We start from the raw sequence: 15,376 nt of genomic DNA, 5'->3' as shown, positions 1-15,376 counted from the left end.
CCTAAGTGACTGAGCCACCCAGGTGCCCCCTCCCTAGTCCTTATTTTCACAGAGAGCAGAGCCTCAGTGAACTCCAAGCTTTCCTTTCCTGCATTCCAGTTTTAGCAGAAAGGGTCAAATAAGACAAGCACGCTTTAAACATCTTTGGGGAATTTTGGCAAATAAGAACCCTCCGATGTGCCCATGGATCCACAGTTTGATCTCCCCAGCTCCCTCAGCTTCACTGACCAGAATGGCCACTGACAGATGACCTTCACTGCCTCTCCGAGCCTCGGTTTCTTCTCTGGTAAACTGGGGACAAGACTACCTATCTCGGAAGGTTTTCGGAGAATCAAATGAATTAAGAGGGCATAAGAGCCTACCACAGGGTAGTTAGTCAGTAAACGTCAGTTTGCCACTAACAGAAATAGTGACACAGCTTTTCTTTTTTAAAGGGCTAGGTATGCGTAAACAGAGGCGAGAAGATTCAGTGATGATTGCTAATGTTTTCAGTCTTCTGACCACAACCTTAAGTAAGAAATAAATACATCTTATACTGTGATCGAGTATTCCCATGTGCAAATACGGCTAAACACACACACACACACACATATAACTGAAATAAATTTCACCGAACAATACTTAGCCTTAACTGCAATCAAGTGCTATTTTCTAGCCTGCTCTGTACTAATCTATAGTGTTCTAGGTCTATCATTTTTTTTTTTAAATGACTGTCACGACCCACGAGATCAATTTTATAACCAATCTACATTTTGAAAATGCTTAACTAGACGGTAGTCACATGAGTCCAGGACAGGAAAACAGGCTAACGGCAGGGGGTGGCGGCAAAACCCCAAGTGTTTTCTGCAGACAGCCGGGCGGGGCACTAAGTACTCCCACAGATGTCCTTTTTCCTGCAGGCAGCTTGTGAATGGGCAGCTCTTCGCAAGCGAGCCCTCTCTGCTTATTTCTCCCCAAGAGGCTGCATGCCCCTCAAGAACCCAGTCCTATCTCACATCGCATATCCTACCATATCCCCCGACTCCCAAGAGCCCAGTGGGGAGGGGCTCAGTTGCCGAGGAGACAGTGAGTTCTTCCCTGGCGTCCACGGTTTGTGTTTTGCTATGGCTGTGCTAACGTGGGCGGAGGGAGGCAAACGGGGCTGGTCGAGGGGGCCCACCTGCCAAAGGCCTTTCCGATGGCCGAGGGCCGGGCCTCATAGTAATACTGCTTGTATTCATCCATCCACACCTCTGCAGTGCGCTTGGTATTCCTAAAAGGGGAGGAAGGAACAAAACGAAGTCACCAGGGTGGTCACAGAGTTAGGATCAAGAGCAGCTCTGCGCAGCACAGGGTGTTGAGGATCTCAGGAGTGTGCGTGAAATAATACTGATGGTATAAATGACTATGTAATGTGTCAACGTCCATCAGCTCATGTCTGTATGCTCCCTGACACTCCACTTGAGGCATCTGTTCTGCCAAAATACCTACATGGGGGCAAAAGGACATGTACCAAATATTTGTTTAGTAAGACATAGGTGGCAACCTAAACGCCCACCAATAGGAGCATAATGACCCCTACTTCTCCAGGATGGAGTATGTTCCATGGAAGGATGTCTAGAATTTAGTGTGAGCAGCAGGAAAGCACGTTGCAGAAAGAACACACAGCTTGACCCTATGTACGTAAAACACAAAGCTGTGGTATGTGTGCTTCCCTCCACCTAAAGTACGTGCATGAAAATGAGTCAAAGGGCCGAAATGAGAGACCAGAAATCTATACACAGTAGTTACTTCGAGAGAGCCAAGGGGGATAGGAGTCAGACTGGGTAAAAGGGACTTTTGCTTTTTTCTCCACATGTGACATAAAGAGTAAAAGCACATGTGTGGACAGATATGTATATATAACATCTTGCATTTTACAGTGAACACGTATTACTTTTATCATTATAGAGACAACGCAAAAAGGGGTGGGGGAGAAGCACACCGAAATATTAAGCCATTCGGTTAGCTAGACTGGGGAGCCACTGCTACAAACAAGGGAGCACGGGCCTGACAAGCCAAAAAACTGTCCTCAAAGGGGGTGCTCATGACACTCGTCCCCGCCTCCCCTTCCACCCCCTCCAGGAGAGCGGGTGATGGCTGGTCTCTAGGACCTTGCCCACTCCCCCTCAAGACCAAGCATATCCTGGGGCTGGGGACATGGGTGGGCAGATGCTGACCAAGTCAGGGTCAGGACATGGCATCCATGACCAGAACTTGGGGCCCAGTGAGTGGAGGGCAGCTCCCAGGTAGGCATTGGGCCAGTTTTCCAATATACTCCCGGGCAAAGAGAGTCAAGACAAGGGAGGCCTGGCGTCCACACTCGGTTTCATCCTTCCACCCTTGAAATTACCTGGAATCCCAGAATTGGAGGGAACAGATGGGGAGACTGAGGCCCAGAGAGGTGGGGTGGCTGACCAGAGTCACACGAGTAACTGACTGGGCTGGGGTCTAGAAGCCAGGTGTCTTAGCTCTTAGCCTGGTGCCCTTTGCACTGTGACCTACCTGATGTAGGTGAGGGCATTGCCCTCAGGGAAGTTGTAGGGGTGCCGTTTCCTGAAGACGTGGCCCACCCGGCTGCAGGGCACGATCTCCAAGCTGCCACCGCACATCCACACCCTGAAGGAGAGCTCTGCAGGAAATGGCAGCCGTCAGGAGGGAAGAGCCCCTGGCATGTCCCCACTGAGTGAAGGCCGGGAGGAGCTAGCCTCCCTTGCCTTTGGTGTCTCTTTGAAGGCCTGTGCTGGGCTCAGGGTTCCTGGGGCCATTTACATGGGGTATGCCCAACCTTGAACATGTTCCTGACTGCTCGCTCCGTGCATGTACATACCCCCGCCTCCCAGCACACACACGCCCCCTCCACACACACCCCCACTACCCACACCACACACACACATACCCTCCATATACACCCCTTTGACCCACATTCCCCCCTCCACACACACCACAAACACACACCCTCCACACACGTCCCCTCCATACCTACCACACATACACACCCTCCCTACATGCTCCCCATACACACTGCCCGTATCTGAGCCCTAGGAGAGGAAAGGTTTTTTTGTTTTGTTTTATTTTTTTGAGAGAGAGAGAGAGAGAGAGAGAGAGAGAGAGAATCCTAAGCAGGCTTCACATTCAGGGCAAAGCCCAACGCAGGGCTCGATCCCATGACCCCAGGATCATAACCCAAGCTGAAATCAAGACTTGGAGGCTCAACGGACTGAGCCACCCAAGTGCCCAGGTGGGAAAGCTTTGAAGGAACACCATGACCATGAGCAGAAGGAAAACCGAATCAAATGCGGCATCATTTCCAGCCTCTGAATAAAAAGCCCCATCCATTACATTGCTAAGGAAGAATGCATTTGCTCGTCAGTCAGTCCTAAACACCCATGAGGCTGGGAAACCCACCACCAATCAGGCCACGGGCCACTCTTTCTGGCCCCGGACCTCCCTCTTGGCGCAGGTGGTCTCCATGCACAGGCTACCACCGGCCCTCTTGAGACACACTTCTGTTTGACAGTGGTTGGGATGCTGAATGAGCTTCTGCAGGTGACTGTGGTCCCTCTTAGTGCTGGGAGATGCAAGAAGGTGGCCATTCTGCTTCCCGGAAGGGAACAGCACAAGCTGCCTGCTCTATTCTCAAATTTTTTTTTTTTTAACATTTATTTTAGTTTCAAGAGACACAGAGAGACAGAGTGTGAATGGGGGAGGGGCAGAGAGAGAGGGAGATACAGAACCGGAAGCAGGCTCCAGGCTCTGAGCTGTCAGCACAGTGAGATCATGACCTGAGCTGAAGTCGGACGCTTAACCGACTGAGCCACTCAGGAGCCCCTGCCTACTCTACACTCAACAGTCATCACTTCTGGCAAGGACCCATCTTGGCAGCTTGCTGGACCTCACATCATCTCTTCTGATTACTCTTTCATATTAACCCTGCAGGTGGGCACCCAGTGACATTAAAACACCTCTTTCCTGTCCCAGAAAATGCATAATCCCTTTTTGTTTGTTTGTTTTTAATTGAAAAAAAGGAAGACCGTTTTCTCATGAGCTCTAGCCTTGGTCCATCTCCCACTCCCCAGTTGGCCATACAGACACTGGTCCCTGGCCAGGTCTGGGGCTTCTCACCTGGCACAGATGGTCAGGGCCCAAGCCCCCTCGCTGCGACTAACACCCACCTCTGGCTAGACCGTGTGCAGCAGGCAGCTTCCAGACACAGGCCAGGGGCGAGGACTGGACATGTGGCATATCCGGACCCATGCTCATGGTCGGGTATGCTAATGGGCTTCCCAGGTAGGCCTGCAGACTGCCGGGCTTGTGTCCCTTCTCCCGGGATGAGCTTTGCAACTGGTTCAACTACTGAGATTTAGAACTAGGGGCAGACCTGGGGGACAGAACAGTTACTTTCTAGTTCCATTTCTGCCAGACTAGCTTGGTTAGGCTAGTTAAGTCACTTCATCCCACCAGGCCGTACTGTCCATGCTGTTATTGTCATTATCCACAAGGCGGTAACGAACAGTAAGCATCACCCATTTACTGAGCACTTGCTATGTGCCATGCCAAGTCTAATTCTCACAGCAAGCAGATGAAGCTAGTATTATTATCCCCATGGGCTTTTTGTTTGTTTTATTTTTGTAAATTTATTTATTCTTTTTAAGTAGGCTCCATACCCAACGTGGGGCTTGAACTCATGACCCTGAGATCCAGAGTCACACGCTCTACCAACTGAGCCATCCAGGCACCCCTATCCCCATGTTCCTAATCAGGACTGGGAAGCTCAAACATCTTAACCTCTCCAAGATCACCCAAACACTCTGCTGCAGAATTACAATGTCAAGTTCATATTTTGTCCAGCAAGCTGCACTGTTTGAACCAGATTCTTTCGTTCATTCAGTAAAATTTTATTGGGAACCTGTTTATTATGTGTTGTATGCTGTTCTAGAATCCTTACACTGATGGGTAGGAGACAGGGACTCACTAAAATAAGAAAGAAAACGACAAGTAGACCAGAAAATGAATAAAATACGTAGTCTATCTGGCGGTAGTAAGTACAATGGAGACAAAGGAAGCAGGTGGGGCTGAAGAAGGGGGAGCTGTTGCGGGGGGGGGGGGCCTACAGTATTAATTAGACTGACTGGGAAGTTATCACTCAGAAGGGGACATTTGAGCTAAGTCCTGAAGGAGGTGAGGAAACCAGTCATGTGGCTTTTAGGGGACAAGCATTCCAGGCAGAGGGGCCAGCAAGGGAAAAGAAGTAGAGGCTAGGGTAGGCGGCAAGTCCCAGGCGTGGCAAGTTGCAGGTGGTGGGAAAGAGGCCTGGCGGGGCTAGCTGCTGGAGTGGAGTGAGGCCGGGTGAGAGAGGCAGGAGATGTGGGCAGAGCTGGTAGTGTGCTGTGGGGGAAGGACCCAAGGCACGAGGACTTTGGGTTTTGCTGTCAGTGTTGAGGGAGTCCTTGCAGGGTCGCGAGCAGAGGAGCAGGGGACTGGCTTGATGGGACTGTCTTTTAAAAGGATCTCTAACTGAGAATACACTGAGGGTTGATGGGGGGGTGGGAGGGAGGGAGAGTGGGTGATGGGCACTGAGGAGGACACCTGTTGGGATGAGCACTGGGTGTTGTATGGAAACCAATTTGACAATAAATTTCATATTAAAAAAAAAAAAAAGAAAAAAATAATGAAAGGCTCTCTAATGGGAATCCCAAGGTTTTCATGTTTGTCGCCTGCCCTTACGGTGGCCTCTGGGCTCTGAGTTTGGCTCTCTGAGGGGACGCAGGAATGAGTCTCAGTTTGGACATTTCCCTTCCTTCAACAAAGGAATAAAACGAAAGGCCCAAACCCACCAGCGGCAGGCCTCTCCTGGCTCAAAACTGCTCCCAGCAGCTGAACATCTGAGCACCATGGCTAGCCTAGAAATTTCTTTGAATTTCTTCTAAGAAACAAAACCCTTCCCAGAAACACTCTGTGGTTCACCTTTCAAGTTCCCCAACCACTGAGCCCTTGCCTCAGGCAGAGTTTGAAGTTAGCTATTTGATCAGTCACTTGTTTCTCTGTCAATCACCAGCCTTAAAAAAAAGAAAAGAAAAAAAAGACAAAAGAAAAAGGCTCCTGGATGCAGGAGAGACCATTAGTTTCCTAGTCCTCAGAATCTTTGCAGGAAACTGGCTTTGCCAAAGCTCCCAGGAACACACAGGAGGCCACTTGAGCCAAAAACATGTGCAAAGGAGGTCAGAACGGAAGGGTCAACGCACCCTAGTTCCCAGAATTTACTCCTCGAAAGGCCTGTCTGGAAACGGTTTCCAAGAGTAAGTTACAAAGGGGAGAACATTCCACGCCTGTTTCCTCTCTAGTTGGTTTTGAGTTGGGATCAGGCCTGTTGTAAGCCCCGCTGCTCATCCGTGTCCTGACCAGGGAGAGCGAAGGAAGACCCCCTCCTCACCTCTCAGAAACCCAGCATTTGCTTTGATCACACCTCACAACATTTAAAGGGCTCTGGTAGAGGCACTCCATACCCCCGTCAGACGTGGAGCATCCTGACTGAAGTCTGGAAGGCGGCGTCCACCTCAGTCTTCCCACCTGGCAAATGGGTGCAATACCACCAGCCGTATTTACTTTGCAAGAAACCCGGTCAGGATGAAGAAGGAAACAGAGGGCTCTGCAAAGGACTGGGTCACCACAGGAGCAAGAACCGGAAACCCCCGAGCACTCACTCCCCATCCTTTGCCCCACTTCCTGCCGCGTGGGCCGCACCACCAGGCTCCCATCTTGTGGGCTGGCAGGGTTGGTCAGAGCGAGGAGAGCGGAGAGTGAGGGTGGGTGTTCATCCCCCCACACCCTCTACCTCGGTGCTGTGGGCTGGCTACAGGTGCCCCGAGACCACAGCTCCTGTCAGAGGGCACTCCCTCCCCAACTTTCAGACCTAGGGTGGCTACACTTCACAGCAGCCACCAGCCCAGCCCAGGACTGTCCCTGCGGCTGTCTGTATCTTGCCTGCGCTGTGTGAACTGGCTCTTTAGTAACCCCCCTTGAATTACCCATGTTGGGTGTTCCATCTGTACCGGGCCTTTATCTAACTGAACCTCACAGGTGACCCTGGGGGTTTGCTGGGCTCCTGCCTTTCCTGCTGGAGCAAGAGGGCTCCCATGGCCCCGAAAGTAATGATAATGGCTGCCAGCACCGCGCCATATATTTTTTTAATCTTTTTTTTACATTTCTTTATTTTTGAGAGAGAGAGACAGAGTACGAGTGGGGGAGGGGCAGAGAGAGAAGGAGACACAGAATCCGAAGCAGGCTCCAGCCTCTGAGCTGCCAGCACAGAGCCCGACGCGGGGCTCGAACCCACGGACCGCGAGATCATGACCTGAGCCAAAGTCAGTTGCTCAACCGACTGAGCCACCCAGGCGCCCCCACGCCAAACATTTTTAACTCATCTCTCATTTAGTATTCATACCGGCCTCTTGAGGGAACAGACTTAGGGAGGCTTTAACTTGTCCAGGGCCAAACAGCTCGCAGGTAGTAGGGCCAGTATTTGTACCCAGGCCATCTGACCCCATTACTTACATTTGACCACCAAAGTCCACTCTGCCCCCGCCCGGCTCTTCTGGAAGAGAAGCTGCCGCATGTTTAAGCTGCAGTCCAGGCTACAAGTCTGTATGTTCTTGCACACACGTCTAGCCATGCGGCCACAGTCTCCCCCTGACCACCTAAATCTCTCTGGCTGCTAGCTGTGTGGCTCTGGACAAACTACTTACCCTCTCTCTCAGTTTCTTTATTAGTAAAATGGAGATAAAATAGTACTTACCTCAGATTGTTGTGAGGTGGTGAGGATGAAACACATTAATACATGTTTAGAACAGGGCCTTGTGCATAGAAAGTGCTCGAGCGCGTTATCTATTGTTATTATTGCTATTGTTATTTTCCAACTTACCAAAATTCTCTCCCCCCCAGATGTCCATCTGGGCATCATACTTTCCCAAATGGTTAAACCAGGACTTGTCGATCACGAAGATTCCCCCAGCTATGACGGGCGTCCTAGGAGCAAGGAGAGGAGAGAGGCAATGCATGAGCTGGAGAAGCTGGGAGCCCTTCTAGATGGTTCCAGAACCCCGGGCCATTTGCCCCGCAATCACCTGCTTGCGGAGTCACAGGGGCAGGATATCTGGCCAGCTCCCTGGCTTCTGTCCTCTCTGTCCCTGGGACCCGGAACCGAGTCAGCGCTTAGATCGTGCACCCGCAGGAGCACCAGCAACTAAACGGCCCCCCAGCAGCCTCCCAGGCCCTCAACCCAGGGAAGGATGGGGTCTCTGCAGAGCCCAAAGCTGCACTGACCTTATGGGCTTGGTGGGGTCGGTCCTGGCAATCTTCTGCTCAAGAGGGATCTGCTCCCACTTGAAATGCAGGCTCCAGTCAAATCCTAAGGGACAGAGCAGGGTGAGGACAGAGCTCTGGGCAGAGCCCGCTGGCGGTGGCTGCTCCCTTGCTTTGCCAGCCCTTGGTGTCTCCCTTGATCAGAGCCCAGCTCATAGAGGGCCTTGGGCAATTCATGCAGTCGTTCCTTCACTCAGAATGAGACAGGCCCCTGTCCTCATTGAGTTTCAATCTACTAGGAAAGACAGAGACTACAAAGATAAATTAATAAAAGCATAATCTGCTAGTCGAAGGGGAAAGTGCTAAAAAGAAAAGTAAAAAAAAAAAAAAAAAAAAAGAAAGGTATCCATGCTATTCTAGTAAGGGTAGTCAGGAAAGACTCCCTAATGTCACATTTGACCTGAACGAAGGACTGATTCATGGAGATATCTGGGGAAAGAGAATTCTAGCTGGGGGAACAGCAAATGCAAAGGCCCTGAGGTGATTTTCCTAAAGGAGAAATGCCTGGCTCCCTTCAGACTTCCACTCAACTCCCAAGATCTAAGGAACTGCTGTATCCATTTTTTGGAACTCTGGGCCCCAAATAGGAAAACCACTCTGCCCAGTAGCTCCTAGCAACAGATTGTCTAGTGCAGCTTGTCCGATAGAACTTTCTGCAATGATGGTCATGTTCTGTATCTGCACTGTTTAATATGGTAAGCAGTCGCCACACGTGGTTACCGAGCTCTTGAAACGTGGCTAGCGCAACTTAGGAAGTAAATTTGAATTTTATCTAATTTTAATTAATTTAAGTTTAGGTAGCCAAATACGGCTATTCTATTGAACAGCACCGCTCTGAAGTCTAGACCAGAGCTGTCCAAAGGAAATAAGATGCAAGCCAGAAATGCAAGCCACATACGTAATTGAAATTTTTCTAGTAGCCATATTCAAAAGTAAGAACATATGAAATTGATTTGCATAATATATTTAGTGCGATATATCCAATGTTTTCATTTCAAGATGTAATCAGTACACAAAATCACTGAGGAGATACTAAAACAATTTTTTTAATGTTTATTTATTTTTGAGAGAGAGAGACAGACAGACAGACAGACGGCAAGCAGAGGAGGGGCAGAGAAGGAGGGAGACAGAATCCGAAGCAGGCTCCAGGCTCCGAGTTGTCAGCACAGAGCCCGATGTGGGGCTCGAACTCACAAACCTCGAGATCATGACCTGAGCTGACGTCGGACGCTCAACCCACTGAGCCACCAGGTGCCCCTGTCCCAGAAGTGCTTCAGAGGAAATAAACAGATAAATGGATGGATGGATGGATGGGTAAATAACAGCTCCTCTTGCCTCTCTATTTACTATCCTTGAAATTCTACCCTTAGAAACTCATTCTTAGGGTGGCTCAGTCAGTTAAGCATCCGACTTTGGCTCAGGTCATGATCTCACAGCTCATGAGCTCATGAGTTCGAGTCCTGAATCAGGCTCCCGAACCGCGAGATCATGACCTGGGCCGGCGTTGGATCAGTCATTTAATGGGCTGAGCCACCCAGGCGCCCCGTGAGGAGATGTTTTACATTCTTTCGTACTAAGACTTTGAAACTTGGTGTGTATTTTACACTTACAGCACATCTCAATTCAAACTGGCCACATTTGAAGAGCTCAATAGCCAAATGGAGCTAATAGCTACCGTATCAGACAGCCCGTGTCCACACCACCTCCAGCTATACGTATTAGAAGTCATGCAAGGTTGGGGCGCCTGGGTGGCTCAGTCGGTTAAGCGTCCGACTTCGGCTCAGGTCGTGATCTCTCAGTCCGTGAGTTCGAGCCCTGCATCAGGCTCTGTGCTGGCAGCTCAGAGCGTGGAGCCTGTTTCAGATTCTGTGTCTCCCTCTCTCTGACCCTCCCCCATTCATGCTCTGTCTCTCTCTGTCTCAAAAATAAATAAAGGTTAAAAAAAAATTAAAAAAAAAAAAAGAATTCATGCAAGGTTGAGGACTCCCCTCCTCCCCCCAAGACACTGTCATAATCATGCCTTCTGCCAGGACCTGTGGCCATGGTCCCGGGGCTGGCAGCATTGGGGAAAGATGTGTCAGTGTTTGCAGGGAGAGAAAGACAAAAGACTAGCTTGGAGCTATCACTGACTGTGCCAGAGGGCTTTGTCCCCAACCTCGGGGCTCTACAATATCCCTTTCCATTTTCTGGAGGTAAGGGAGTGGAGTGAGACGCTCCTGCACACCAGGAGGAAGAGCACCAAACCCAGGGCTTTAGGTTGCCCTCACCTGCCTCTTTCAAGCCTTCGGCCCCTCCCCCCAGGGGGCCAGACCCACCTCCACGAAGATCCGCAGATGCAGCGAGGTAGGCAAAATTGTCCAGACTGATGACATCAATGATGGGGCTCACCACGCGGGTGTGGTCCTAGGCGAGGAACGAGAGATGGCGTGAGGCCAGGGACTCCGCGAAGAAAGGCCCAGCTGCCTGCTCTTCAAGGCGTGGGGCACCCAGCCCTTCCTGCAGGACATGTCAGGTTCCTGGAAGCCTGTCCTCCAGCACCACATCCAGGCTCCTGGAAGGTCCACCTGGGTTCCCTGGGCACAGTGCTCTCCCAGCCTCTTCTCACACCAGGTTGAGCCCTGCTGGGATCTCACCTCCTCAATGAAGCCCTGCCTGATTGCTGCAGGCTGGGGATTTCTTCCTCTGTTGAGCTGTTCTCACAATTACATTCCGGACAATTCCTGGGGCACTGAGCCACTGACGTGGCTCTTCTGTTGCTGGTTTGAACTGTGGTTCTATTAACTGTCATCCACCTTTGTACACGTTTGCGTTGAGTCTTCCCAATCGGACCACCAGCAGCTTGAGGGCAGGGACTCCGCGGTCCTTGTGCAACCTGGGTGTCACTCTCTTATGCCACATCCATTTCAAGGAACCCTTCATCCCCCAAGACACAAATCCACCTCCATTGGTGGGTAATGTTAATTTTATCCAAGTTTTTTTTTTTTTTTTGGGGGGGTGGGTAATGGTGTTGGTGGATCATGTCATATACCCTGTGCAAAACTATCAACTGCCATCAGCCTTCTCTTCTCTCTCCCTCCATGGAGAGACACAGAACAGAGCCTCTTCTCTCCACGCATTCTGCGCGGACCCTTAAAATCCTCTTGTCCGCAACTTGGAACCCAGCTCTGCCCCTCAGTTCACATCCTATCTCAGGACCACAAGAGCCTGGGAGACGGCGGAGCAAGGGAGACCACTCATGGTTTCTCACAGAGCCCTGCGGGGGCCTCGCCATCTCCTTTTTAAAGACCTTTTTGTCCTGAGATCTAATTCCCATTTTTATAACAATTTTATTAGCCATAATTGACATGTGATAAAATTCACCATTTTAAAGTATACAATTTGGTGGCTTATAATATATTCACAACATTGTGCACCCATCGCCCCTATCTAATTCCAGAACATTTTCATCACCCCGACAAGAGCCCCTGTACCTGTTAACGGTCACTTTCCAACCGCCTCTCCCCGCCCTGACAACCGCTAATCTCCTTTCTATTTCTGTGGCTTTGTTTCATTCTAGACACTTCGTATCAGTGGAATCGTATAATACGTGGCCTTTTGTGACCTGCTTCGCTCACTTAGGGAAATGTTTTTATCCTTATTGTGGCATGTATCAGGACTTCATTCTTTTTTATGGCTAATATCCTATTGTATGGCTGCCTCACATTTGTTTGCCCATTCATCAGTTGGCAGACTTTGGGCTGCTTCCACAGTTTGGCTACTCTGAATAATACTGCTCTGAACACTCCTGTACAAGTTTTTGTGTGGAGTATGTTTTCATTTCTCTTGGGTATACACCCAGCAGCTGCAAGGGTCACGTGGTAACTCCATGTTTAAAGTTTTGAGGAACTGCCAGACTGTTTTCCAAAGTGGCTGCACCATTCTACGTCCTCACCAGCAATGAGTGAAAAGGCTCCTACTTCTCCACATCCTCGTCAGCACTTGTTACTGTCCATCCTTTGGTTACAGCCATCCTGTACGTATCAAGTGGTATCTGACTGGGGTTTTGACTTGCATTTCCCTCAAGTCTTAATGTTGAGCATCTTTTCTTTTCTTTTTAGCATCTTTTCATGTGCTTGTTGGCCATTTGTATCTGCCTTGAAGAAATGTCCATTCAAATCTTTTGCCCATTTTTAAGTTGGGTGGTCTTTTTATGGTTGATCTGTAATCACTTCATCCTATCCTCCATTTCTCCTACCCTTGCCCTTCTAGCATAAAACTGGCATGTAATAAGGGCCCCCTGTCCTCATCTCTCCTTGAGGACACCATCCCCCTCTCCTTCCTTCTCAGGCTTCCCAGCCTTGACCCGAAAATACCTCCTGCCCCAGCACAGGACCCGCCTCCCCCAGGAGGAAAACAACACCATTTGGAATAGGAGCTTTATAGCTCACCCAAGCTCTCATCCAAATGAATTCTCACAACAACCTCGTGAGACAAATAATACAATTACCCCCATTTTCAGAGGAGAAAGCTCCATAACATGGAGTCACTCCGGAGGGGGCAGACCCTTTAGGCCCCTACTCTGCCTATCCAACTTCAAAGACTATTCACACGCCCTCATGCCAAGAACATGGCGGGCACATCCCAAGGGACAGAGATCTTGTAGGGACAGACAGACTCACCTCCTTTACCCGTTGCAGCATAGGCTGTAGCCACTCGGTATTCACTTCACAGTGGCTGTCCAGGAAGGTGAGGACAGCAGCTGTGGCCACATCTGCCCCACGGACTCGGGACCGGATCAGCCCTGCAATGGGAATGGACAGGGTTTGGTAACTGGGACTGGGCCGATTTGCTTTCCCCCCGTCCCTCAAAAGTCTCAGGGCTCTGCACCCTTCAGGGGTCAAGGCTTCCTCTGAGTTACTGTGATTGAGGTTTACTTTGTATTTGTTTATTTCTTTCCTCACTCTCCTTTCTCTCATCTACCTGTCAACCATCGCTACTCAAGGTCATTCTCTGAGCACCCTCGATGTCTCAGACACTGTTCGGGACTCTGGGAACACACTGATACAGTCAGTTCAGTAAATGCCAAGTGCAATAAAGTGCGTTTGAGTATCCAAAGAAAAACCAGAAACCAAAACCCTTTCCCCCTTAACCCCGGGGACCTCAGGGCAGTCCCCTTCAGTTGCACCATCATGTGTGACATGGCTAGAATCTTCTAGACTAAGACAGGCTGGAGTTGGTATGGCAGCCCCTTCATTCACCTTAAGCATGTTATTTAACCTCCCTGAGCCTTGGTTGTCTTATCTAGAAGTTTCAGAGAGATTAATCCCTGCCCGTCTGGAAGAGTGCTTGGTGCCTGGGATGCCTACACATGCTAGATTCTGCTCTGCTTCTATCCCGCCCCCGACAGTCTTGCCAATGGTTCACCAACTGTCAGAGACTGGCCTTGCTTCTGGCAGCTCCCTGGCCAGGGCTGGGGACTGACCTGGTCAGGAGAGAAAGGGCCCGGCTGGTCCTGCCGACAGAGCAGCCACCGGTGCCCTGTGAGCTGTGAAGACGGAAGGGCCTTACTCGAAGAGCTCCGACTGGAGAGGTTTCCCTGGCCACACCTCTGCCCTGTACTCTGCCCCTGTCCATCTGATTATCCATAATATGTGCAAATATCCATCTGTCCCTTCCTTCCATCCCACAGGAAGCTAGAAAGCGCTTCATCAAAAGTTGACACCTGTGTTGGGCAAATCCCTCAGGAAACAATATATTCCTAGGCCTAAAGGTACCTACAGCCCTGTGCTTGCTAGAAGTCTCTCTCTGGCCTCTTCCACGCCAGTTAGAAGGTCTCCTTCTAGTCTGACAGTTCTTTCTTTCTTTTTTTTTTTTTTTTTTCAACGTTTTTTATTTATTTTGGGACAGAGAGAGACAAAGCATGAACGGGGCAGGGGCAGAGAGAGAGGGAGACACAGAATCGGAAACAGGCTCCAGGCTCCGAGCCATCAGCCCAGAGCCTGACGCGGGGCTCAAACTCACGGACCGCGAGATCGTGACCTGGCTGAAGTCGGACACTTAACCGACTGCGCCACCCAGGCGCCCCTGACAGTTCTTTCTTAATCACACCTCTCACCTCTCTCTCTCTCTAACCTTTAGTGGCTCCCTCCTACCTGCCTTATCAAGTCCAAATGCCTTTCTCTGGCTTCCAAGGTCCTCTGCCATCTATCCTCACCCCACCACTTCCCCTGCTGACCAGGCCCAGATTCTCCCTGGCAGGGAGGAGGTAAGGGAGGTTAAGGGTGGGGTCCCTCCTCCAGGTTGGAATTCTGGCTCCTCTACCCATTACCCTGGGCGCATTCCTAAACCTCCTTAAGCCCCATTTTCTTGTGTGCAAAACAATGGGCTGTTATGTGGAGTGAATGCGAGAACGTGAACGCAGGCAGGCAACGTGGTTGTCTGCTGCGGGGAGGACTCAGGAAAAGGGCTGTTAGTATCCCATGTGTACCTGTGCCAGACCAACGTCGGTGCCTGCAGTGTCCTCGAGCCCGGACTCCCCCGCCGGTTCCCGCTCTCCTATCTCACAACGTCCTCACCCAGTCAAGGCCCACTCCCCGGTCCCTCCCCTGTCCTGCGGTCTCCATTCTACCCCCACATAATCATGGCCAGCCTGTCCCTGCGGTAGATTAGGACTCCTTGGCCTTACAATAAGCTCTCCAAGGGCAGGGACCACATTTTATACTTCAGAAGAAGTATAAAGTGCCTCCTAGAGTGCCATGTACGATCCTGTGCTGTGGACGATGCTCCAAAACTCTTGATTGGAAATGAGGTTACATCTGCTTGATAGTGCCCTTTGATTTTCTCAAAGCATTTCCGCATGGCCTATCCCATTTAATCATTACAGCAGCCATGCAAGGCAGAAAGGGTACAATTATTGACCCCATTTCTCAGAAGAGACAACCGAGGCAGCCAGAAGTAGAGCAACTCGCCTACAGTCATGCCGTGGCTGTGGAAAGAAGCGTCTTTCCACAGACCTTGC

General features: G+C 50.4%; 1 protein-coding gene and 2 non-coding genes across 4 annotated transcripts in view; all 3 read right to left on the bottom strand.

Moving 5' to 3' along the window:
* GALNT16 (polypeptide N-acetylgalactosaminyltransferase 16) overlaps positions 1 to 15,376 on the bottom strand; it is a 93,688-nt gene that overhangs the window by 12,348 nt on the left and 65,964 nt on the right. For both annotated transcript variants that reach the window (XM_058739459.1, XM_058739460.1), the window contains 6 exons: positions 13,038 to 13,159; positions 10,695 to 10,782; positions 8,341 to 8,425; positions 7,940 to 8,043; positions 2,524 to 2,650; positions 1,160 to 1,252 (listed from right to left, as the gene is read on the bottom strand). In XM_058739459.1, coding sequence (XP_058595442.1) covers positions 1,160 to 1,252; positions 2,524 to 2,650; positions 7,940 to 8,043; positions 8,341 to 8,425; positions 10,695 to 10,782; positions 13,038 to 13,159 — 619 coding nt within the window. The remainder of the gene's footprint in view (positions 1 to 1,159; positions 1,253 to 2,523; positions 2,651 to 7,939; positions 8,044 to 8,340; positions 8,426 to 10,694; positions 10,783 to 13,037; positions 13,160 to 15,376) is intronic.
* TRNAQ-CUG (transfer RNA glutamine (anticodon CUG)) lies at positions 4,683 to 4,755 on the bottom strand. Its single transcript has one exon. It is a non-coding gene; the product is annotated as a tRNA-Gln (tRNA).
* TRNAQ-UUG (transfer RNA glutamine (anticodon UUG)) lies at positions 7,330 to 7,414 on the bottom strand. The gene has a single exon. It is a non-coding gene; the product is annotated as a tRNA-Gln (tRNA).

Source organism: Neofelis nebulosa, chromosome 7 (assembly GCF_028018385.1).
Source record: "Neofelis nebulosa isolate mNeoNeb1 chromosome 7, mNeoNeb1.pri, whole genome shotgun sequence".
Taxonomy (NCBI): Eukaryota; Metazoa; Chordata; class Mammalia; order Carnivora; family Felidae; genus Neofelis; species Neofelis nebulosa.
This window is presented reverse-complemented; position numbering and strand designations above follow the sequence as displayed.